The sequence below is a fragment of the Typopeltis vanoorti genome, chromosome 19 (assembly GCF_054136105.1).
Source record: "Typopeltis vanoorti isolate ZY-2024b chromosome 19, IOZ_Tvanoo_1.0, whole genome shotgun sequence".
In the NCBI taxonomy this organism is placed as follows: domain Eukaryota; kingdom Metazoa; phylum Arthropoda; class Arachnida; order Uropygi; family Thelyphonidae; genus Typopeltis; species Typopeltis vanoorti.
The window spans coordinates 27881187-27905592 of record NC_143567.1 but is presented as its reverse complement, the minus strand read 5'-3'; the positions used below and the strand labels follow the sequence as shown (position 1 = coordinate 27905592).

General features: G+C 36.5%; 1 protein-coding gene across 1 annotated transcript in view; it reads right to left on the bottom strand.

The window, feature by feature from the left end:
- Positions 1 to 24406, bottom strand: part of LOC150095937 (putative U3 small nucleolar RNA-associated protein 11) — a 115963-nt gene that overhangs the window by 18114 nt on the left and 73443 nt on the right. The window contains exon 6 of the mRNA XM_090409369.1: positions 23040 to 23170. Coding sequence (XP_090265495.1) covers positions 23040 to 23170 — 131 coding nt within the window. The remainder of the gene's footprint in view (positions 1 to 23039; positions 23171 to 24406) is intronic.

The window sequence follows — 24406 nt, the reverse complement described above, 5'->3', positions numbered from 1 at the left end:
TTAAAATGCAAAACACCATGCAAGAACTTATCAAAACCGGAATCTGCAGCACTTAAAAAATTAAGACTTGACAACAATATCATGATAATTAAAGCAGATAAAGGGAATGCGACAGTCATCATAAACTCCAAAGATTACACAAGAAAGATGAACACCCTATATAGAGGATTCTACCACCTATTTGCCTATTACCAGAGATCCCACATGGCGAGAACATAATAAAATTAATGACATAATCAAGAAGATACCTAACTGGCCTGAAGAACTAAAAAGAACTCTATCATCTAAACACCCATTAGTTCCAAGAATTTATGGAGAGCCAAAAATACATAAATTAGATACCCCGTTAAGGCTGATTGTAGATGGGAGAGATTCCCCGACATCGAATCTGGCGAAATATTTAACAAACATGTTAGCAGCACATATAGGAAAAACAGATGCATTCATACATTCATAAAGAACTGATTTCATCGAGAAGATCAAGGATGTTAATATAGAACTTTCAGACGTTTTAGCAAGCTTGGATATAGTCAGCCTCTTCACTAATGTACCGAGAAATGATACAGAGACTCTTCTTGAAAATCTTTTTCCACCAGAGATCATAGAACTATACAAACACTGCATGAATAATAAGTTTTTCACATTCTAGGACAAATTTTGGGAACAAAAGGAAGGACTAGCAATTGGCTCCCCCCTCTCCCAACCTCTTCATGGAAAACTTTGAAACTAGCGCTCTAAAAAAACTATCAAAAGAAACCCAAGAGATGGCTACAGTATGTGGATGACATTTTTGTCATTTGGCCAGGAACTACAGATGAATGAATTGTTTTTAAAGAATATCTTAACAGAATACACCCAAATATAAAATTCACTTTAGAAATAGAAGAACATAAAAAATTACCTTTCCTGGATATTTTCATAGAAAAAAATGAAGAAGAAAAAAAGTTTAACCTTTTCTGTTTACAGAAGAGCAACAACTACAGGATTTCTTAATGCTGCCTCACTCCACCATCACCACCCCTCACAAAAAATAGGTATAATAAAAACCTTCAGAGACAGAGCATATAAGATATCCAGCATGGGAAAAAAGCGAAATGAGGAATTACATTACTTAACACAGAACCTCACACTTAATGGATTTGAGCCAAAAACAATCAAGAAAATCCTGAACACAGCTCCCACAACCAATGTAGAAAAACAAGATTTCAAGAGTGCAATCTCACTACCATACATCAAAAATGTCACAGACAGATTAGTGACATTGCTCCGCAAGTACAACTTTTAAGTTGTACTTGCGGAGTTTTTCTCCCTTTAGAAAAAATATCAAGATTCCTACCTCCACCGAAACCTTCGCACCATCCCATAAAAAAATCAGGGGTCTATCAAATCTATTGTTCTTGTGGCATTTGTGACATAGGCCAGACGGGAAGGTCAGGAGAAATCCGTATGGCAGAACATAAAAAAGACAGAAAAAAGAAGAGAACACAAATCAGGCATAGCTTTCCACACAACTTCCATTGGCCATAAAGTACTTTGGGAAAAAAACGATCATGTCATATATTGATAAAAACTGTTTCACAAGGAAATTCAAGGAAGTGGCAAAAATGCTTAGAATTCCTACACAGTGCAACAAAAACAAAGGTTTGATATTACACCAAGTGTGGTCAGCACATTCATAAAAAATCTAACTTCCTCAGATCTCGGACATAACACACGTGAAGCACAGAACATGACAACAGATAACAATGTTCCAACAAACATTCAGTAACGAATGTTTCAATTTTTTCAATGTTACAGTTAGAAACATGTAATGGACTATGAATTTAATTTTTGTTAGTTGTGTTTAAATTTTTTTATACTCCAATGCCCCTGATGATGCGAGTCATACTACTTATGAAACTTGTCGGGCTTTCACGTATCCTGTTCATATTTAATAAACATGTGGTCTCAATACCGGAATCTATCACTCGAACTACTGAACCACAGAAACCTTTGCACACATACTTGCATACATCTATTGAACATGGGCATGGAAAGTGGATATTTAATTTTGGATCAAATGAAAAATAAATGCCTTCGTGCTACTGTGGATGATTTCTGTAACTCATTCATTGAAAGTGTCTGGGTCCACGAGAAAGAAGAATAGTAGTTCCAAAGATCATTCCACTTTGTGGTACCAGAGGATATGAGATTGGGTGTGGTCAGAGGAGTAGCATTCTGTGTGGTGCAAAGACAGATGTGTCTAACTATTGACCTATCAGAATCTCTGGAGTAATGGTGAAGATTTTTGAAAGTTGGCAAGAACTTGAATTCAGAAATGGGTTACAGAAAATCTATACTTTGCAATGAACAGCATGGGTTTGCTAAGGGAAGATCATGTTTGTGTAACTTGCTCACATTTTATAATGTTATGATTGAGTTAGACAAGGGGAATGAATATACCCCTTGTTTATTTATTCATTTATGGGGTTCCCTTGATGAGTTCCTAACTCCCTAGAGGTCTCTTAATAATAATATCCTATCAAAAGCCAGGATATTATTATTAAGAGAGACCTCTAGGAAGTTAGGAGCTCATCAAGGGAGACCCATTGTCATACCTTTTCTTGAAGTCATTCATGCTACTCGCACAGACAACTTCAGGCACCACTCTATGAAAGAAAAATCTAGCCCTCACCCCCTTCTTCACAGCATTCATTCTCAACTTCCAAGGATGCCCTTGAGTCCTTTCCCCCACCCTCCATAATATGAATAATTCCAGCTACTGAAATTCTATAACCTTTTCAGAAGTTTGTAAGTCTAAATTGTCAGCCTGGTTGGCTGAGTGGTTAGTGTATCCACTCTCCAGCCAAAAAACCGAAGGTCCTAATCCCGCCATAGGCATGAATGTTTGTAATTGCCTGTGGGAATACTAGTGGTGGCGGCAGGCAGTAGATGGTGTTGGTGTAGTTGCAGGACTACCTGGAGGTGTCATGTAGTAATAATAAATCATATCACCCCTTTCTCCTGTTTGCTAGTGTCTGCAGCCTACAAATTCTCAATCTGTCTTCATAATCAGTATTCCACAATCCTGATATGATTTTTGACACTCTCCTTTGCACTCTCTCTCTCCCTCCCCATTGTATCAGAATCACCACAGGAACTAAAAGACCAGACCAGACCTGTGTGCAATAGTCCAAGTGAGGTTTCATCAAGGCCTTGTAAAGAGGCAAACTAACTTCCTTATCTTTACATGTCAAGGTTTGCTTCAGCACTGCTATTATTCTCCGAGTTATATTTACAATTTTTGCTATATTACTCTTGAACTTCAACTTCCTGTCTACTAAAACTCCAAGATCCCTATCTGATCACTTTCTTCTAGCATAATCCCACAAATATAATACACCACTGGATATCTAATCCAATATGGAATTGGATTATATAAACTATTAGCTTGGAAAAAAGGATGGTGGACTGAATTTAAGGGATCAGTCCTCAGTCCATTGTTATTCAATCTTTACATTAATGACAGGAGACATGCAGCTATTTATTTGCTGATGATGCAAAGATAGGCAAGGTAATCAGGAATAGATTATACTTTCCAAGAAATTATATTCTTGTTTAATTCTTTACCCAAGTGTAAGCAAACAATGTTTGTATGTGAAATATCTTCATGATTGAGCTACTTGTATCTAGATGCTATTGACATTAAGCAAGAACATAATGCCAGAAGAAACTGATCTTGGAATTTCAGTAAATAGAAAGTTTAGGTTCAGGGAGCATAGAATAAAAACTGCAAATACAATTCAGAAAATAACCACAGTGCTGAAATGATCACTTAACATGCAAGGATAAGGAAGTCATTTTGCCTCTGTATAAGTCTTTGAAACAACCTCATCTTTAAAATAGTTTGAAGAATAGACAGGGTGGATGAGAAATGGGTGTGCAATCTTATTAAGCCAGAGATTCTTAAGAAAAAAAGATATAGTCACCTGGTTTCCAAGGTAATGCAGATATATTAATTCCATACACAAGAGGTCAAGGGACCTCCAGGCACATCAGTGCCATGTGTGGCTGCAGAAGAGGACTGAGAGAGAAGTTCATTGATGTTTTTTTTGAAGAATTGTAGATTGTAGTTGATGGGGAATACTTCTTGAGGAAGGAGGTTCCAGAGAACTGAGGTGGATGGAATAAAGAAGGATAAACAGAAACAGAGAAATGGAAAAAGGGGTGCTAGGTGATGCTTTTGTATTAACAAGTGCAACAGAAAGTGGAGGAATGATGGTTGCCAATTCACTGGAGCAGTGACCATGGAAGTACCTGTAGAATACTCACAGTGCAGAAACTTCACCAGAGATAGAGGTTGAAGTGAGTCTGTGAGAGAGATCATCTATAAACCTAACAGCAAGCCTCTGGAGGCATATGCTTTTTAAGGGAAGTTTTAGGTGCACCTCCCCAAACATGCGAGCAGTATTCTAAACATGGATTTGTGATTTGTATATAGTGAAGAGCTGGATGGATGTGAAATCAGCTCTTGAATGAAAGAGAATGCCAAGTTTCTTGGATGATGATGAGGCTACTGATGTGTTTATGCCAGGAAAGACTGGAGGTAAATGTTAATCCAAGCAAAGAAATTTGATTTTGTATGGTGATTTGTGTATTACTGAGGGTAAGGATAGGCAAGCTGGGATCTCTTTTGCACAAGAAAAGGCAAGGCTGTGTTTTGGTTGCATTGAACATAACAAGGCTGTCCTCACCCTATTGGAGGATAATATGTAGATCAATGTTTAAGGCAATAGATGTTGATGATCTTGTAGCCTTAGATGTCAGAGTACTGCATGGTTTGTCAAACGAGTAGAGAATACTATCATCTGCAAAGCTGTGGGTGAGATTAGTGGTTACTGTGAGTAGGTCATTTATGTACAGAAGAAAGAGCCTTAAGGCACTCCAACATTGGTGGTGAAGCTTGAAAAGAGGGAGCCATCTACCATTACTCACTGAAAGAAAGCTGGCTACCTAATTACAGACGGTGGCAGTATAAAATCTCTCATAATATGTGACTTTGTAACTTATCATGTTCGTTTTTATGTTTTTTGTTTACAAGAGTGTATCAGAGTGATGTTAATTTTTCACTGAAGTAATCTTTTCAGTGATATAAACAATATTTTAAATTAAGGGGATATAAAATCCACATTGTTTCAAAACCGAATGAGAAACTCAAAGATTGGAATCAGAGAGTTTCATGCCGAATATAGTAAACTATAAAGTATCGGCGAACCTAGCGTGAACTAATGCAAGTGACTCTAGTACGTAGTACGGTACCAGACAACTCGTTGCAAAGGTGGGGAAAGTTCAGATCGCTATTCTTAGGTTTTGTCCGGTACCGTACTACGTACTAGGGTCACTTGCATTAGCTCACGCTAGGTTCGCCGATACTTTATAGTTTACTATATTCGGCATGAAACTCTCCGATTCCAATCTTTGAGTTTCTCATTTGGTTTTGAAACAATGTGGATTTTATATCCCCTTAATTTAAAATATCTTTTCTGTAATAATATTTACTGAATCTTTGTAAAAATAATGTGGCGCATGACAAGGCTTACCATATGTCCCGGTTTGACCGGAACTGTCCTGGTTTGAAGGTATGGTCCCAGCGTCCCGGCCAGTTTGTCATTTTGTCCCGGTTGTTTGGTAAAAATTTAAAAGTGCAGAATATACACGCGGGGTGCTTAAGGGACAAAGCTGTATAACTGAGAGGAGACCTCCACATAGCCTTTAAAGGAATGCAGAGAACCAACCAGGGCTTCTGACCTAATGTCCAATCCTCACCTTCTCGTGGTGCACCCTGTTGGGTATCTACTTGGATACTGAACGAACGAGAATGGGCTGGCAATTTGGGATTTAGCCGACCAAATTGTATTCATATTGGTTAAACCAAAATAATAAATGATTGTACAACATGACAAAATTTCATGCCGGCTAGGGCATCGCCCGGTTAAACAAGGGCCCCCCCGTTGTTTTCGCCAGGGAACCAGGGCGAACAGCGAAAAGTCAGCTACTGGAACAAATCTGAAAATAAACCCCAACACAACATCACCAGAGTTAAAGATCGGTACTATCAACGTAAGAAGCCTGAATGGCAAAGAAATGGAGCTAGCTGAGGAATTAGATAAGTACCAGATCGACATAATAGGGGTGACTGAAACAAAAAAGACCAAAACTGGTGAGATCTTTCTGAGCAATAAATACAAAATGTTATATTCAGGCAATGATAATCAAGGAAAAGAAGGAGTAGCCATAGTATTCAACACAAAATACGAGGCTAATCTTCTTGAATGGCAGTCAGTCTCAAGTAGAGTGATGTGGGCAAATATGAGAATGGGGAACTGGACAATGAGACTTATTTGTGCCTATGGTCCAACAGAAGGTTCTACTAAGGTAGAAGTGGAGGAATTTTTTGAGGCTTTAGAAAAAGCAACTGACACAATGAAAAATGAAAACTTGGTCCTTGTCGGGGATCTAAATAGCAGAGTAGGAAATGATTGCGAGACATACAAAAATATCTTGGGAAAATTTGGAGAAAAGAGCAAAGCTAATAATAATGGCAAATATCTGCTGGATTTCTGCTCAGGACATGGACTGGTTATTACTAACACCATGTTCCAACATAAAAATGTGCACAAATTCACATGGAGAGAAGAGGCTAGGAATAATAAAAGTCTCATTGACTATGTTATTGTTGATAGTGATGTTTTCTCCCTGGTGCAGGACACCAGAGTGTACAGAGGATTTGAAATTGGAAGTGATCACTATTTAGTCTTGAGCAGGATAAAATTGAATTTCATATTGAAAAGAATAACATGTAAGAAAGTTTTAAAGCGAATACAAGTTGAGCAGCTCTCAGATGTGAACTATAGGCTAAAATACACAAAGATTATTGAAGAAAAAATGAAAGAGTTTGAGAACAGGAATCAAACCTTGGAGATTCAGTGGCAAACTCTGAAGAAAACATTGATTGATTCTGCCAGAGAGGCATGTGGTGAGGTTATCTGTAAGGATAAAAAAACCAGAACTCCCTGGTGGACACAGAAAGTTAAACAGGCAGTGAAGGAAAAGAAGAAAGCATACCAAAAGTTCCTGTCAAATAAGTCAGCTTATGCTCTTAGAGAATATAGAGACAAATGCAAGAATGCTAAACACTGTGTAAAACTAGCTAAACAAAAGTCATGGGAAGACTTTGGCAGGAATATAGAAAATAAATATCAAGAAGGTGGCAAAATATTCTGGAGTTTGTTGAAGAAGCTTAAGAATGGAGGAAAGAGTGCTGTAAAAGGAATTAGAGATGATAAAGGTGACATAAAAACGAGAGAAAAAGATATCCTTGAAGTATGGAGTAATTACTTTGAAAAGCTGCTAAATGAAACAAGCAGTGATGACAGCACAGTGGTAAAAAACACTGACCAGGCATGCAGTCAGGAATACATATCCATACTAGAAGTAGAAAAAGCCATCAAAGGCTTGAAATGTGGAAAGGCAGCAGGAGTAGATGATATTCGGCCAGAAATGCTGAAGTATGGTGGTATAAGAGTCTTACGGTGGCTGCACTGCATAGTTCAGAAAGCCTGGACAGAGGGACGAATTCCCGATGATTGGAGTAGAGCTCTCATAGTACCCATATGTAAAAAGAGAAATAAAACTGCATGTGAGAATTACAGAGGTATTTTCCTACTGAGTGTTCCTGGCAAGATCTATGCAAGTATACTTGAGAAACGGTTGTGAAGAATTGTGGAAGAAAAGCTTGGTGAAGAACAAGCTGGATTCAGGCCAAATAGAGGCTGTCAGGATCAGATCTTCACTTTACGACAAATAGTCGAGAAAGCATGGGAATATAACAAAGATCTGTATTTAAGTTTTGTCGATCTGGAAAAGGCATATGACAAGGTGCCAAGAGAGAAGCTATTCAATACGCTGCAGTTATATGGTGTCAATGGGGCATTATATCAAGCAATACTTAGTCTTTATTTGAGTTGTAAGTCAGCAGTTAGAATTGAAGGAAGTACAGGAAGATGGTTTAATGTTAAATCTGGTGTGAGACAAGGATGTACATTACCCCTCTCTTATTCATTATCTATATGGATCACATTATCAAGGAAAGTGGTATTAAACATGATATCAAAATTGGAGATGTTAATGTCAGCTCTTTGCTTTATGCGGATGATGTTATACTTCTAAATAAATCTGCTACAAGTCTGCAAGATTCTCTGACTAAATTGAATAGCTGTTGTAATAGATATGGTATGAAGGTCAGCAATAAAAAGACAAAGACAATGAAAATAGGCAGAATCATTGAAAATGTCAACTGTGTTGTGAATGGAGAACCTGTGGAACAAGTAAAACATTTCAGCTATTTAGGCACGATTTTTACTGAAGATGGTAAATTAAATATAGAAATAGACAACAGAATCAGCAAAGCTGGTATGGTGGGAAGTCAATTGAATAAATTCATATGGAATAAGAGAGAAATTAGTCGGAACACTAAATTAGCTGTATACAAGACAGTGTTCAAACCAGTTTTAACTTATGGATCTGAGAGCTGGGTCAGAAGTAAAACACTTGACCAAAGACTAGAGACCGCAGATATGAGGGTCCTGAGAAAGATTATAGGCATGAACAGATGGCATCAATGGCAATATCATATTAAAAACGAGGATATTAGGAAAGAACTTCACATTGTCAGCATCCAGGAATGCGTTAGCAGAGCTAATCTCAGGTGGTATGGTCACTTAAACAGAATGGGCGAGGAAAGATTAGCAAAACAAGTGTTCTCTGCCAGGTTGGCAGCAAAACGACCCAGAGGAAGACCAAGATATAGGTGGATTGATACAGTACAAAGTTATGTAGACGATAGAAATATAAGATCTGATAATGTTGGAGTCTTGACAAGTAACAGACTGATTTGGAGGAAAATTGTAGATAGGAAATTAATAATGATGTAATTTTTTTCACGTGGTACTATTGTATCCTGTACACCCCTTGAGGGTACATAGCAGGAATTTGATGATGATGATAATGAATATACACGCAGTACAAAATGTGCAGCCTCGGAAAATGGCAATTAGGCAACATGAATACCCAACTTTGACTCTGGCTTGTACATTGCGTTGCAAGTCATTGTTGAAAACGCGCAATCTTAGTTGAGTTTAGATTGCGAGTCGGTGTTTCTTTTCGGCATGTTGTTTGTGTGGTGCTTAAGAGTCAAAGCCGTATAACTGAGAGGAGACCTCCACATAGCCTTTAAAGGAATGTGGAGAACCGACCATGGGTTCTAACCTAATGTCCAATCCTCACCTTCTCGTGGTGCAGCATGTTGGGTATCTACTTGGATACTGAACAAACGAGGATGGGCTGGCAATTTGGGATTTAGCTGACCAAATTGTATTCTTAGTGGTTAAACCAAAATAAAAAATGATGGTACAACATGACAAAATTTCATGCCGGCTGAGGCGTCGCCCGGTTAAACAACGGCCCCACTGTATTCGCCAGGGAACCAGGGCGAACAGCGAAAAGTCAGCTACTGGAACAAATCCGAAAACAAACCCCAACTCAACATCACCAGAGTCAAAGATCGGTACTATCGCTGTAAGAAGCCTGAATGGCAAAGAAATGGAGCTAGCTGAGGAATTAGATAAGTACCAGATCGAAATAATAGGGGTGACTGAAACAAAAAAGACAAAACCTGGTGATATCTTTCTGAGCAATAAATACAAAATGATATATTCAGGCAATGACAATCAAGGAAAAGAAGGAGTAGCCATAGTATTGAACACAAAATATGTGGCTAATCTTCTTGAATGGCACTCAGTCTCAAGTAGAGTGATGTGGGCAAATATGACGATGGGGAACTGGACAATGAGATTTATTTGTGCCTATGGTCCCACAGAAGGTTTTACTAAGATAGAAGTGGAGGAATTTTTTGAGGCTCTAGAGAAAGCTACTGACACAATGAAAAAGGAAAAGTTGGTCCTTGTTGGGGATCTAAATAGCAGAGTACGAAGTGATTGCCAGACATACAAAAATGTTTTGGGAAAATTTGGAGAAAAGAGCAAAGCTAATAATAATGGCAAATATCTGTTGGATTTCTGCTCAGGACATGGATTCATTATTACTAATACCATGTTCCAACATAAAAATGTGCACAAATTCACATGGAGAAAAGAGGCTAGGAATAAGAAAAGTCTCATTGACTATGTTATTGTGATAGTGATGTTTTTTCCCTGGTGTAGGACACCAGAGTGTACAGAGGATTTGAAATTGGAAGTGATCACTATTTAGTCTTGAGAAGGATAAAATTGAATTTCATATTGAAAAGAATAACATGTAAGAAAGTTTAAAGCGAATAAAAGTTGAGCAGCTCTCAGATGTGAACTGTAGACTAAAATACACAAAGATTATTGAATAAAAAATGAAAGAGTTTGAGAACAGAAATCAAACTTTGGAGATTCAGTGGCAAATTCTGAAGAAAACATTGATTGATTCTGCCAGAGAGGCATGTGGTGAGGTTGTCTGCTAGGATAAAAAAATCAGAACTCACTGGTGGACACAGAAAGTTAAAGAGGCAGTGAAGGAAAAGAAGAAAGCATATCGAAAGTTCCTGTCAAATAAGTCAGCTTTTGCTCTTAGAGAATATAGAGACAAATACAAGTATGCTAAACACTGTGTAAAGTAGCTAAATAAAAGTCATGGGAGGACTTTGGCAAGAATATAGAAAATAAATATCAAGAAGGTGGCAAAATATTCTGGAGGTTGTTGAAGAAGCTTAGGAATGGAGGAAACAGTGCTGTAAAAGGAGTTAGAGATGATAAAGGTGACATGAAAACAGGAGAGACAGATATCCTTGAAGTATGGAGTAATTACTTTAAAAAACTGCTAAATGAAACAAGTGGTGATGACTGCACAGTGGTAACAAACACTGCCCACGTGTGCAGTCTGGAATACATATCCATACTTGAAGTAGAAAAAGCCATCAAAGGCTTGAAATGTGGAAAGGCAGCAGGAGTAGATGATATTCGACCAGAAATGCTGAAGCATGGTGGTATAAGATTCTTACAGTGGCTGCACTGCATAGTTCAGAAAGCCTGGAGAGAGGGACGAATTCCCGATGATTGGAGTAGAGCTCTCATAGTACCCATATATAAAAAGGGAAATAAAACTGAATGTGAGACTTACAGAGGTATTTCCCTACTGAGTGTTCCTGGCAAGATCTATGCAAGTATACTTGAGAAACAGTTGAGAAGAATTGTGGAAGAAAAGCTGGGTGAAGAACAAGTTGGATTCAGGGCAAATAGAGGCTGTCAGGATCAGATCTTCACTTTATGACAAATAGTCGAGAAAGCATGGGAATATAACAATGATCTGTATTTAAGTTTTATTGATTTGGAAAAGGCATATGACAAGTTGCCAAGAGAGAAGCTATTTAATACGCTACAGTTATATGGTGTCAATGGGACATTATATCAAGCAATACTTAGTCTTTATTTGAGTTGTAAGTCAGCAGTTAGAATTGAAGGAAGTACAGGAAGATGGTTTAATGTTAAGTCTGGTGTGAGACAAGGATGTACGTTATCACCTCTGTTATTCATTATCTATATGGGATCACATTCTGAAGGAAAGTGGTATTAAACCTGATATCAAAATTGGAGATGTTAATGTCAGCTCTTTGCTTTATGCGGATGATGTTATACTTCTATATAAATCCGTTACAAGTCTGCAAGATTCCTTGACTAAATTGAGTAGCTGTTGTAATAGATATGGTATGAAGGTCAGCAATAAAAAGACAAAGACAATGAAAATAGGCAGAATCATTGAAAATGTCCACTGTGTTGTGAATGGAGAACCGGTGGAACAAATAAAACATTTCAGCTACTTAGGCACAATTTTTACTGAAGATGGTCAATTAAATATAGAAATAGACAACGGAATCAGCAAAGCTAGTATGGTGGAAAGTCAAGTGAATAAATTCATATGGAATAAGAGAGAAATTAGTCGGAACACTAAATTAGCTGTATACAAGACAGTGTTCAAACCAGTTTTTAACTTATGGATCTGAGAGCTGGGTCAGAAGTAAAACACTTGACCAAAGACTAGAGACCACAGATATGAGAGACCCGAGAAAGATTATAGGCGTGAATAGATGGCATCAATGGCAATATCATATTAAAAACGAGAATATTAGGAAAGAACTTGACATTGTCAGCAATCAGGAATGCGTTAGCAGAGCAAATCTCAGGTGGTATGATCACTTAAACAGAATGGGTGAAGATAGATTAGCAAAACAAGTGTTCTCTGCCAGGTTGGCAGCAAAACGACCCAGAGGAAGACCAAGATATAGGTGGATTGATACGGTACAAAGTGCCTTAGACGATAGAAATATAAGATCTGATAATGTTGGAGTTTAGACAAGTGACAGACTGATTTGGAGGAAAACTGTAGATAGGAAGTTGGTAATGATGTAATTTTTTTCATGTAGTACTATCATATCCTGTACACCCCTTGAGGGTACATGGCAGGAATTTGATGATTATGATGTGTTGTTTGTGATTTTTTTTTACTTCATTAAATTAATTTAACCCCGAAATGCCAAAAAGAAACTGTGCTTATGGATGAATTAAAAAAAGATTATCCATTTTTGAAAAAAGTTTGTGGTCATATTGACAAAGTGAAATGTGAACAGTGTTCAGAATTTTCTGTGGCTTGTGGTGGGTGTTCGGACATAAAAAAATCACTTCACATGTGCGAAACATAAGGCTAGTCTAGCAGCGGCAGGAACTTCCTCAAAGATATTGTCATATTTTAAAGGTACTGATCCAAGTGACAAAGAATTTTTAATAGCTGCTAAAGAAGCAATTTTTGCATATCATGTTGCTATTCACAATCTTAGCTTTAAGTCTGCTGATTGTTCATCTAAATTGATATCAATGCTTTTTGAAACAAAGTTTAGACTGGGTAGAACAAAATGTGATTGAGTCACTGTTGTTTCAGCAACTTTGTGAAGATTTAAACAAAAGAAATTTTGTGATGATATCAATTAATTCTTCCAACAGGAAAGAAATTAAAACTGTGCCATGTGTTGTGCGGTATTTTGCACCAGACTGTGGAGTAAAAGTTAAACTTTTAGACTTTCAATCAGTTCCTGGTGAAACTGCAGAAATACTGACAAACCATTCAATGTCAGTCATGAAAACTCATAATATAACAAAAAAAATTATTGGATTTTGTGGAGATAACTGCAATACCAATTTTGGTGATGTAAAATGGAGAGGAGAAAACAATATTTACAGTCAATTGAAGAAGGAACTAGGAAGAAATATTGTGGGCATTGGTTGCAATGCTCACATCATTCACAACTGTCTTCAACCTGCAGTTGATGTTCTACCTATTGAAATAGAAACTTTAGTAGTCAAAATTTATTTATTTCCACATTTATACGGTTTGAGTCACTCAACTAAAAGCATTCTGTGAATTTGTAGATGTAGAGTATAAAAAGGTTCTTCAACATGGCAACACCCGTTTTCTTTCGCTACTTCCAGCTATTGACAGAATACTTGAAATCTACGAGGGACTGAAATCATATTTTATTTCACAAGAACTGTCTAGTGATGATAAAACACTTCTTTGATAATGATTGTGGTAAAATGTATTTGTGGTTTGTGCAAGGGCAACTCAAATTGTTTAACAAATCTATCTTGATTATGGAAAGTACAAAAGCGAGTGAAACAGATATTGTCATTGAACTTAGAAAATTAAAAACAAATCTTGAGGAAAGGCATGATAATAAATTTATACCTCAAGAAGCAAAAAAGCTTTTTAGAATACTGGAAAATAATGGAAGTATTAATATTAATACAATACTACAAGAGTTTACAAAATTTTATGACCGATGTCTTTCTTACATTGAGCTTTGGGAAAACAGTTTTGGTGGAGCAGAATCTTTTACTTGGATAAACAACAATGAATTAACTTGGTCGGAAATTGAAGCTTCAGCTGAAAAAATTAATGAAACTCTTGCAAATAATGCAATAAACATGGATGAACTGTTTGATGAGGTGGTGATTGCAAAAGCTTTTTGGTCAGCAAACTATGACATTTTGAAAAATAGAAGATGCGAAGAAAAATGGATACAACTATTCAGTCATTTCAAAGGAAAGAACGTTTCATTGCCCAATCTTGTCCAAATTATAGAATACATTTTCAGCCTGGCAGGCACATCTTAACCTGTTGAAAGGATATTCTCAATAATGAATAACATATGGTCTGAAGAAAGAGGTAGAATGGCTGAATCAATAGTAAAAGCTGTATTGCACTGCAAACTTAATAGTGAACTAAATTGTAGTGAATTTTTCGACGCGATTAAAAATAACAAAGAATTTTTAAAGAAAGTTCACGCTAGTAATAAATATTAATAACTTTTAATAATAAGTTATGTTCAGTTAAGAGTAATTAAAAATTATTACTACGGAATGTTGTTTTTTGTTAACCACTCCGTTATTTAGCCTTTTGAATCATAAGTACTTAGCATAGAAGGCATTACTTTTTGTTTTGCGCAAACTCTCAAAAATGTCCTGGTAAGTCTACACATGACGTCATCGTGTAAGGCTATTAAGTAATGTTAAATCAGTAAGTCTAATGCTAAGATTAGTGAAGAATTCTGAGAATTGCTTTAGATGGAAATTTCCAAAGACCCGTGAAGAATGATGTCATCATATCCAAAAAGTCAATACATGACCATAGTTGCCATGGATGGATAAAGAATTCCAAAGATGCGTGAAGAATGATGTCAGCATGTCTGAAGATAAATACATGACCAATTTCGAGAGATGTGTGCATATGCACAACATAGGTCTAGGGACTATATAAGGCAATTCGTCAGGAAGGAATTTTGTCTGAGGGTTTTCTAAGCTTTTTTTTTTTACCAAAGTCCCCATCGTGTCAAGTTCGATGTCGGAAATTGAAAGAGAAGTGTCATAAGCTCTAAGTCTTCTACTTGGGATCGCCGCCAAGTGAGAACTATTGTGTCGATCGTCTCAGAGAGAAGGAGCTGTACAATGCTGCCATGTTAAGGGTCCTCCTATAAGGCAAGGCATAGTTGACAACCCTGACAAGGAAGAATTTTAGTGGAAATTGACCTGCTGAAACAAGAATTGAGTGGTTGTAATACTGAACAAGAATGTATGTCAAGCATCTATGTTTATGAGATAATGTATATTAATGGTGAATTAGGCTTAACCAAGGTATGTCTTATATTCAGTTAATGTTATGCTAGATTGTGAATTAGCTTAGAAGTTAGATTAGAAAATATTGAGGATAGCAAAAAGAAAAATTTTGTAATGATATTGTGTATATATGTGAATGTAACTCATTCTGTACATAGCGGGTTTGACTTAATTAAATGGTTTGTAAACAACACATTGGACTGATTCTGTCAATGCACTATCCTAAAAAATTCGAACCTGCATAAGATAGAGGTTTATACGTATTATATTTAAGCCATGACTAGTTTAAAGTAAGAATAATATAAGTGGGAATATAAACAATATCTGCTTAGTCATTGATTTAAGATCTTATATTCTCATACTCAAAATATAGACTAAGTGATGCAGTCATTAAAACAAATATAGAGCGTGAGAAATAAGATATAGTAGAAATAGATATATGGTGGCAGTCGTTAGTTAAAGCAGCCGACCGTTCACCATTAGAAAACAAAGGCAAAGCAGGGTAATATAAACACAGACCACGAAAGGATGGCAATTTGTTTAGTAGGCCTTATTGCCACAGACAGTTGAAAGCTGCTTTAGAAATGTCAACAAAATTCGTACTGGATTCAAGAAGTATGATAGGATTTGTGGGTATAATGGTTAATTTAGGTCCCCCACAACGAGTCTCCTAACTCTATGGAGATGCGGTAAAAAAAAAAAATTAAAAAAAATTAAAATAAAAAATAATAATAAAGTTCTTCCAAAATTTTCCATGGTATGTGTCTAGTGGTGGGTAATGTAAGCTACAAGGTCAGCTGTAGATCTCGAATGGCAGAATTCATATTGGTGGTTACCAATTAATTCATGGGCCTCGAAGCAGTGGAGGAGTTGGTTATTGATGACTTTTTTCCATTATTTTGGAGAGGACAGAGACGATGGCAATTAATCAGTAGTTTAGCAGTAGACTTCTATTACCATTTTTTGGAATAAGATGAATATGAGATTGCTTCCATGCATTGGGATAAGTACTAGATATGTATAAAAATTAGAGACAATGCAGGATGGTAGTTAGCTCTGGAGTACAATGTTTTTGACTAGGTGAGACCATCAGGACCAGAAAACTTTTTAGTATCCAAGTTATTAGTTTTCTGATGACTTTTTGTCAAAAAACTATAAGAGGCATACAGTGCTTGGATTCCAGTATGGTAGGGAGCGATTTCCTTTGGTCATCTATGCAAGAGTTTGAGGAAAAGAGTCATGCCATCAGTATGAGACAGAGGTGGAAATGCAGGAGAGAGTAGAAGTTGCATCCAATGGCAAGCAACCTGAAGGCACGGCTTCCATTTGGACAGGAAGCAAGTTTTCTGCTGATGGCCTTTATGAAATTAGATTTGGATCTGCTGATGATTGATTTGCATGTTGTGTGCTTGGGTATAGGCAGAGTATGAAGCTGGAGCTCTTGATGTGAGTCATATGCAGTAAGCTGAATTTTTTTCTTTGGCTGCTTTGACACATTTTCGGTCAAACCAGGGCTTGGAAAGTGGATGTGGATTATGGGTTGAATGGGGATGAAGCCCTTCATATCACTGAGAATAATTTCTGTGACTCATTCACAGTAGGTGTTTGGGTCAAGTGAGTGGAAGCAATAGCCAAACCAAGGAGTAGAACTTCTGGAGGTCATCCAAACTGTAGTGCTAGAGGATGAAAGGTCAGGAGTGGTGTTCTGTGAGAGAGGAGATCTGTAAGAGATTGTATTGATGATAGGAGAGATGACCTCTATGGTGCATCCAGAAGGAGAACTGATCAAAAAGAGATCCAGAATATTTGGAGAGCAAAGAGAGATCACAGATTCGAGTGGGAAGATGTAGCTTTTGTGTTAAGTCATTACTTACAGCAAAGACTTCTGATTCTCGTCCTTGGTTTGTGATGTCGGAGTAGGGGAGCCAGTTGGAATTGTGGATGTTAAGATCACCCAGGAAGATGACCTTACTATGTGGATAGCTGGACTGCATATGCTCAAGTTTCATGGAAAGAAATATGATGAGATCTGAGTTATTATTAGTGTCTGGAGACCAATAAATGCAACAAATAAAAGTTACTAAATGGTACGAGGAAACCTTGAGGCAGAGAAGGTCAAAAGCAGGGAATTCTAAATTAGCCAATCTTTGGCAGTTTATGTCAGATTTCACAAAGGCACAGGTGTCACCCTTGTGGTGAAAAGAATTGTGAAGTGTGTAGTTTGGGCACTGGAGGTGGACAGTAGTAGATGTAGCTGTGATCTGGGTTTCTGTCAGAAATAAGATATCTACTCTGGAAGACTGCGAATGATGATGGATGTCATTTATCATCATTCTGTTCAAGGATTTAGGCCTAGAGCGGTCATCGTTGAATCTCTTAAGAGGACATCCTGATTTTCTTCTTCCTAATGGTTTGTAATTTAAGGCTTGTTTTGGTAATCTTTCTGTTTTCATTCTTTCAACATGTTCATCCATTTGTGTTTATGGTTTTTAATTTTTTCTATTACCGATTCCTGGTTTAATTCTTTCATAATTTTTTCATTTCCTTTGTGATCAAATAGAGTATACTTTGAAGTTTTTCTCATAAACTTCATTTCAGCTGTTATTAATCTTTGTTTGTCTTTTTGTTTTATTGTCCAGATTTCAGTTCCATATATAATAAGGATTGGTAGGGATAATGTACTTTATACTTTTATCCTGATTGGTTTTTGTACTAGGTTTGGCTTAAATATAGAGTTAATTACACCTGTTATTTTTAAATATGGGGGTGCTTAAGGGTCAAAGCTGTATAACTGAGAGGAGACCTCCACATAGCCTTTAAAGGAATGCGGAGAACCGACCAGGGCTTCTGACCTAATGTCCAATCCTCACCTTCTCGTGGTGCACCCTGTTGGGTATCTACTTGGATACTGAACGGACGAGGATGGGCTGGCAATTTGGGATTTAGCCGACCAAATTGTATTCTTATTGGTTAAACCAAAATATATAATGATGGTACAACATGACAAAATTTCATGCCAGCTGGGGCGTCGCCCGGTTAAACAAGGCCCCAGTTGTTTTCGCCAGGGAACCAGGGCGAACAGCGAAAAGTCAGCTACTGGAACAAATCTGAAAATAAACCCCAACTCAACATCATCAGAGTTAAAGATCGGTACTATCAACGTAAGAAGCCTGAATGGCAAAGAAATGGAGCTAGCTGAGGAATTAGATAAGTACCAGATCGACATAATAGGGGTGACTGAAACAAAAAAGACCAAAACTGGTGAGCTCTTTCTGAGCAATAAATACAAAATGTTATATTCAGGCAATGACAATCAAGGAAAAGAAGGAGTAGCCATAGTATTCAACACAAAATACGAGGCTAATCTTCTTGAATGGCAGGCAGTCTCAAGTAGAGTAATGTGGGCAAATATGAGAATGGGGAACTGGACAATGAGACTTATTTGTGCCTATGGTCCCACAGAAGGTTCTACTAAGGTAGAAGTGGAGGAATTTTTTTGAGGCTTTAGAAAAAGCAACTGACACAATGAAAAATTGGTCCTTGTTGGGGATCTAAATAGCAGAGTAGGAAATGATTGTCAGACATACAAAAATATTTTGGGAAAATTTGGAGAAAAGAGCAAAGCTAATAATAATGGCAAATATCTGTTGGACTTCTGCTCAGGACATGGACTGGTCATTACTAACACCATGTTCCAACATAAAAATGTGCACAAATTCACATGGAGAGAAGAGGCTACGAATAAGAAAAGTCTCATTGACTATGTTATTGTTGATAGTGATGTTTTCTTCCTGGTGCAGGACACCAGAGTGTACAGAGGATTTGAAATTGGAAGTGATCACTATTTAGTCTTGAGCAGGATAAAATTGAATTTCATATTGAAAAGAATAACATGTAAGAAAGTTTTAAAGCGAATAAAAGTTGAGCAGCTCTCAGATGTCAACTGTAGACTAAAATACACAAAGATTATTGAAGAAAAAATGAAAGAGTTTGAGAACAGGAACCAAACCTTGGAGATTCAGTGGCAAACTCTGAAGAAAACATTGATTGATTCTGCCAGAGAGGCATGTGGTGAGGTTGTTTGTAAGGATAAAAAAATCAGAACTCCCTGGTGGACACAGGAAGTTAAAGAGGCAGTGAAGGAAAAGAAGAAAGCATACCAAAAGTTCCTGGCAAATAAGTCAGCTTTTGCTCTTAGAGAATATAGAGACAAATGCAAGAATGCTAAACACTGTGTAAAACTAGCTAAACAAAAGTCATGGGAGGACTTTGGCAAGAATATAGAAAATAAATATCAAGAAGGTGGCAAAATATTCTGGAGGTTGTTGAAGAAACTTAAGAATGGAGGAAAGAGTGCTGTAAAAGGAATTAGAGATGATAAAGGTGACATGAAAACGGGAGAAAAAGATATCCTTGAAGTATGGAGTAATTACTTTGAAAAACTGCTAAATGAAACAAGCAGTGATGACAGCACAGTGGTAAAAAACACTGACCAGGCATGCAGTCAGGAAAACATATCCATACTTGAAGTAGAAAAAGCCATCAAAGGCTTGAAATGTGGAAAGGCAGCAGGAGTAGATGATATTCGACCAGAAATGCTGAAGTATGGTGGTATAAGAGTATTACAGTGGCTGCACTGCATAGTTCAGAAAGCCTGGACAGAGGGACGAATTCCCGATGATTGGAGTAGAGCTCTCATAGTACCCATATATAAAAAGGGAAATAAAACTGAATGTGAGAATTACAGAGGTATTTCTCTACTGAGTGTTCCTGGCAAGATCTATGCAAGTATACTTGAGAAACGGTTGAGAAGAATTGTGGAAGAAAAGCTTGGTGAAGAACAAGCTGGATTCAGGTCAAATAGAGGCTGTCAGGATCAGATCTTCACTTTACGACAAATAGTCGAGAAAGCATGGGAATATAACAAAGATCTGTATTTAAGTTTTGTCGATCTGGAAAAGGCATATGACAAGGTGCCAAGAGAGAAGCTATTCAATACGCTGCAGTTATATGGTGTGAATGGGGCATTATACCAAGCAATACGTAGTCTTTATTTGAGTTGTAAGTCAGCAGTCAGAATTGAAGGAAGTACAGGAAGATGGTTTAATGTTAAATCTGGTGTGAGACAAGGATGTACATTATCCCCTCTGTTATTCATTATCTATATGAATCACATTATGAAGGAAAGTGGTATTAAACATGATATCAAAATTGGAGATGTTAATGTCAGCTCTTTGCTTTATGCAGATGATGTTATACTTCTAAATAAATCTGCTACAAGTCTGCAAGATTCTCTGACTAAATTGAATAGCTGTTGTAATAGATATGGTATGAAGGTCAGCAATAAAAAGACAAAGACAATGAAAATAGGCAGAATCATTGAAAATGTCAACTGTGTTGTGAATGGAGAACCTGTGGAACAAGTAAAACATTTCAGCTATTTAGGCACGATTTTTACTGAAGATGGTAAATTAAATATAGAAATAGACAACAGAATCAGCAAAGCTGGTATGGTGGGAAGTCAATTGAATAAATTCATATGGAATAAGAGAGAAATTAGTCGGAACACTAAATTAGCTGTATACAAGACAGTGTTCAAACCAGTTTTAACTTATGGATCTGAGAGCTGGGTCAGAAGTAAAACACTTGACCAAAGACTAGAGACCACAGATATGAGAGTCCTGAGAAAGATTATAGGCGTGAACAGATGGCAACAATGGCAATATCATATTAAAAACGAGGATATTAGGAAAGAACTTGACATTGTCAGCATCCAGGAATGCGTTAGCAGAGCTAATCTCAGGTGGTATGGTCACTTAAATAGAATGGGCGAGGAAAGATTAGCAAAACAAGTCTTCTCTGCCAGGGTGGCAGCAAAACGACCCAGAGGAAGGCCAAGATATAGGTGGATTGATACGATACAAAGTGCTTTAGACGATAGAAATATAAGATCTGATAATGTTGGAGTCTTGACAAGTAACAGACTGATTTGGAGGAAAATTGTAGATAGGAAATTAATAATGATGTAATTTTTTTCATGTAGTACTATCATATCCTGTACACCCCTTGAGGGTACATGGCAGGAATTTGATGATGATGATGATGATGATTTTTAAATATTTTGCAATTTTTGCATTTATATCTTTTTCGTTTTCATATTTAATCATACATTCTAGGTAGTTAAATGAATTCACCTGTTCTAAAATCTTATTACTATTTTAATTTTTACTAGACACATCGTTTTTGATTTTTCTGTTGATATTATCATTCCATAATCTTTGGCTATCTCATTTAAATTTAAAATATCTTTTTGTAAGTTATCTTCAGAATTTGTAATTATTATTTGATCATCAGCAAAAAGGAGAGTGTTAAGTTCATAGTAGGAGAAAGTTTAATACCTTGATGGAAATTCTTCTTCCAGTTTATTATTATTTTATTTAGATAAATATTAAAAAGAGTTGGTGAAAGGGGACATCCCTGTCAGACTCCTTGGTTTATCTTTCTTGTATATAATAGCTCATGATTTAATCTTATTTGTATTTGATTATTTTCATATATACTTATGAAAGCTTTTAGAATATTATTTGGTATTTGTCTTTCTTTTAATATGTGTTTCTAAATTGTATTTTCTTCTTTTCTCTATTATTAATTTTAGGTAAAAGGCCGGGTCTATACACAGTCATCCTTTTCTAAATCCATTTTGTACTTCTAAAATAAAGTTTTCGGAATATTTTATTAGTTTGTTATTAAAATTCTGCTATATATTTTGTATGGATGTCATTTATGTTTATATTAATATGTTAGTAATGATGTTAGTAATATCTTTAGTAAGGTGGATGTAAAAGTGAGTTTTTAGCAAAGAGATTCTGTGGTTTGTACGTTGTGGCAGGCTGTGATGTGACTTTTTTGATGGGATTAGTTTACAAGCAAGATTTGCTTTTGTCACAGTGTCACTGTTATTGTCTGTGAGAGTCTTCATAGGTTTGATTACATGGAAGGATATAGTAGGGACATGCAGTGAGAGAGAAGATACTCTTGGACATGACTTCCATAGAAAAACCAGTCTCCATGATGACCTGGCCTTGACAGTGTCCTCCACATACCACTACCTGGACTCCTCTTCTGGCACAACCTGGCAGTAGATTATACACCAGTTAATCGGGAAGCCTCCCAAATCGTTACTGCCAGGTTTGGACCCATGCACTAGCTGGTAGCCGGCTTGTGGCACGACTGTTTTAACTGTGGTGCTGCAGGCCAGAACTACAGTTAAAACTGGTATTTTTGTTGTGGCCTTGAAAGGTTTCACTCACACTACATGGAGAAGAGGAAAAGGAGGGAAATGGAAACAGAAACTGGAATCCCTGCTCTAGAGATCAAACATAGACTTCCAATAATGCAGATTATGAGGATGGAAAGAATCTGTGGACACCAGCAAACAGGAGAAAGAAAGGTGTATGATAGAGACCTGCAAACTTAAATACTGGTAAATTTTGAAAATTAAATTTCAAAGGCAAACATGGTTTTGCTACTGGTTATAACATAAAAAGTATTTAGTATTCTTCCTTATAATAGTTTTCAATAAAATTTAGTCTTTTTAAGCTCTTTTCTTTTAATAATTAAAACAATGATATTTAGCAAGAGAAATAATTTGTGGGAACATCAATATTTTCTTAAGATTTTGGCATCTTTAACATTTGATTCATATATGTGAAAATGCATTATCAGTTATATTTGTAATTTTTTATAAAAATGAAGGAAGAAAGAAACAGCAAAATATTGCGATATCAGACATACCTTTATACATTCATCACTCCATGCTGTTGTTATTACAGATTTCTGTAGTGTGTCTAGATGTGGTCTGTTGTAAGCTCTTTCTAACAGAGAAGGGTGTGTCTTCAAATGCTTTGCAACATCAAACTTTTTTGCTTTTCATAAAGATATCAGCAATTAGATTAAGAAAGCTCTTCAATATTAAATATTTCAACTTGCTTTATTTTATCACTCAAACTTTAAAATTGCTAGCACAGGTCATGATCCGACACAACTAGATCAGTTAATAACACAAATCTAAATGTGTAAGAGAAAACTAACAATTCTTTGGCATTAATGTATTTTTAAGGGGATAATACTTTTTAAGATAACACACTTTGTATACTACTGATAGTTTTTCATTTATGACAATGTATAATTTATGGCAGGTATAGTGTCTATTGTCTACTTACTATTGAAAATTAGTTTTAATTAATTAAAAACTAATTAAAAAGAATAATAAATTACAGACGTGTGGTCCAGTGGACAGCAACAGAGTTTGAATTCTCTCTATAAGCATGAATCTTTTTTAGATAGTACATGAACCTCACCAAACAGTGACAGGCCACTGCTTATTGAGGTCTGCAGTGGACAGGGAAAAAAAAAAAGTATCATGTTCAGTCTCTACAGCAAGGTTTTTTCCCCTCATCATCAACTTTCTGACGTGTACTCTCAAGGGGTATTCAGGCTATTATGACAGTACTACATTCTTAAGTTCACATTATTACTAATCTTGAAAATTTTTCTCCATATTAGTTCTATTATTTGTAACCACTCCAATATTATGGTATCTAAATTTTGATTTCCTAAGGCACTTTTGGCTGCATCAATTCATCTGGATCTTGGTCTTCCTCTGGGTTTTCCCCCATCTTGGCAACAAGCACCTGTCGCTAATTTTTCCTCTCCTATTGTTTAAGTGACTATACTACCTTAGATTATTCTTGCTCATGCATTCTTGAATGCTAACAATATCTGGTTCTTTCCTAATAACTTTTTAATATGTTCATCTGTTCATATCCCTAAATTTTCTCACAACTGTCACATCTGTAGTCTCTGTTCAAATATTTTATGCCTAACCCAACTCTCAGATCCATAACTTAAAACTGGTTTGAAAACACTGTCTTGTATACTGCTAGTTTAGTCTTTGTGCTAATTTCTCTCTTATTCCAAATACATTTATTTACAACTAGCTCCCCAGCATACCAGCTTGGGTTATTCTGCTGTCTATTTCCATATTTAATTTGTCATCTTCACTAAAAGCTGCTGAAATATTTTACTTGCTTTATAGGTTCTCCATGGAGAGTTGAAGTGAAGTTTCTATGTTCCTGCCTAATTTCATAGTTTTGGTATTT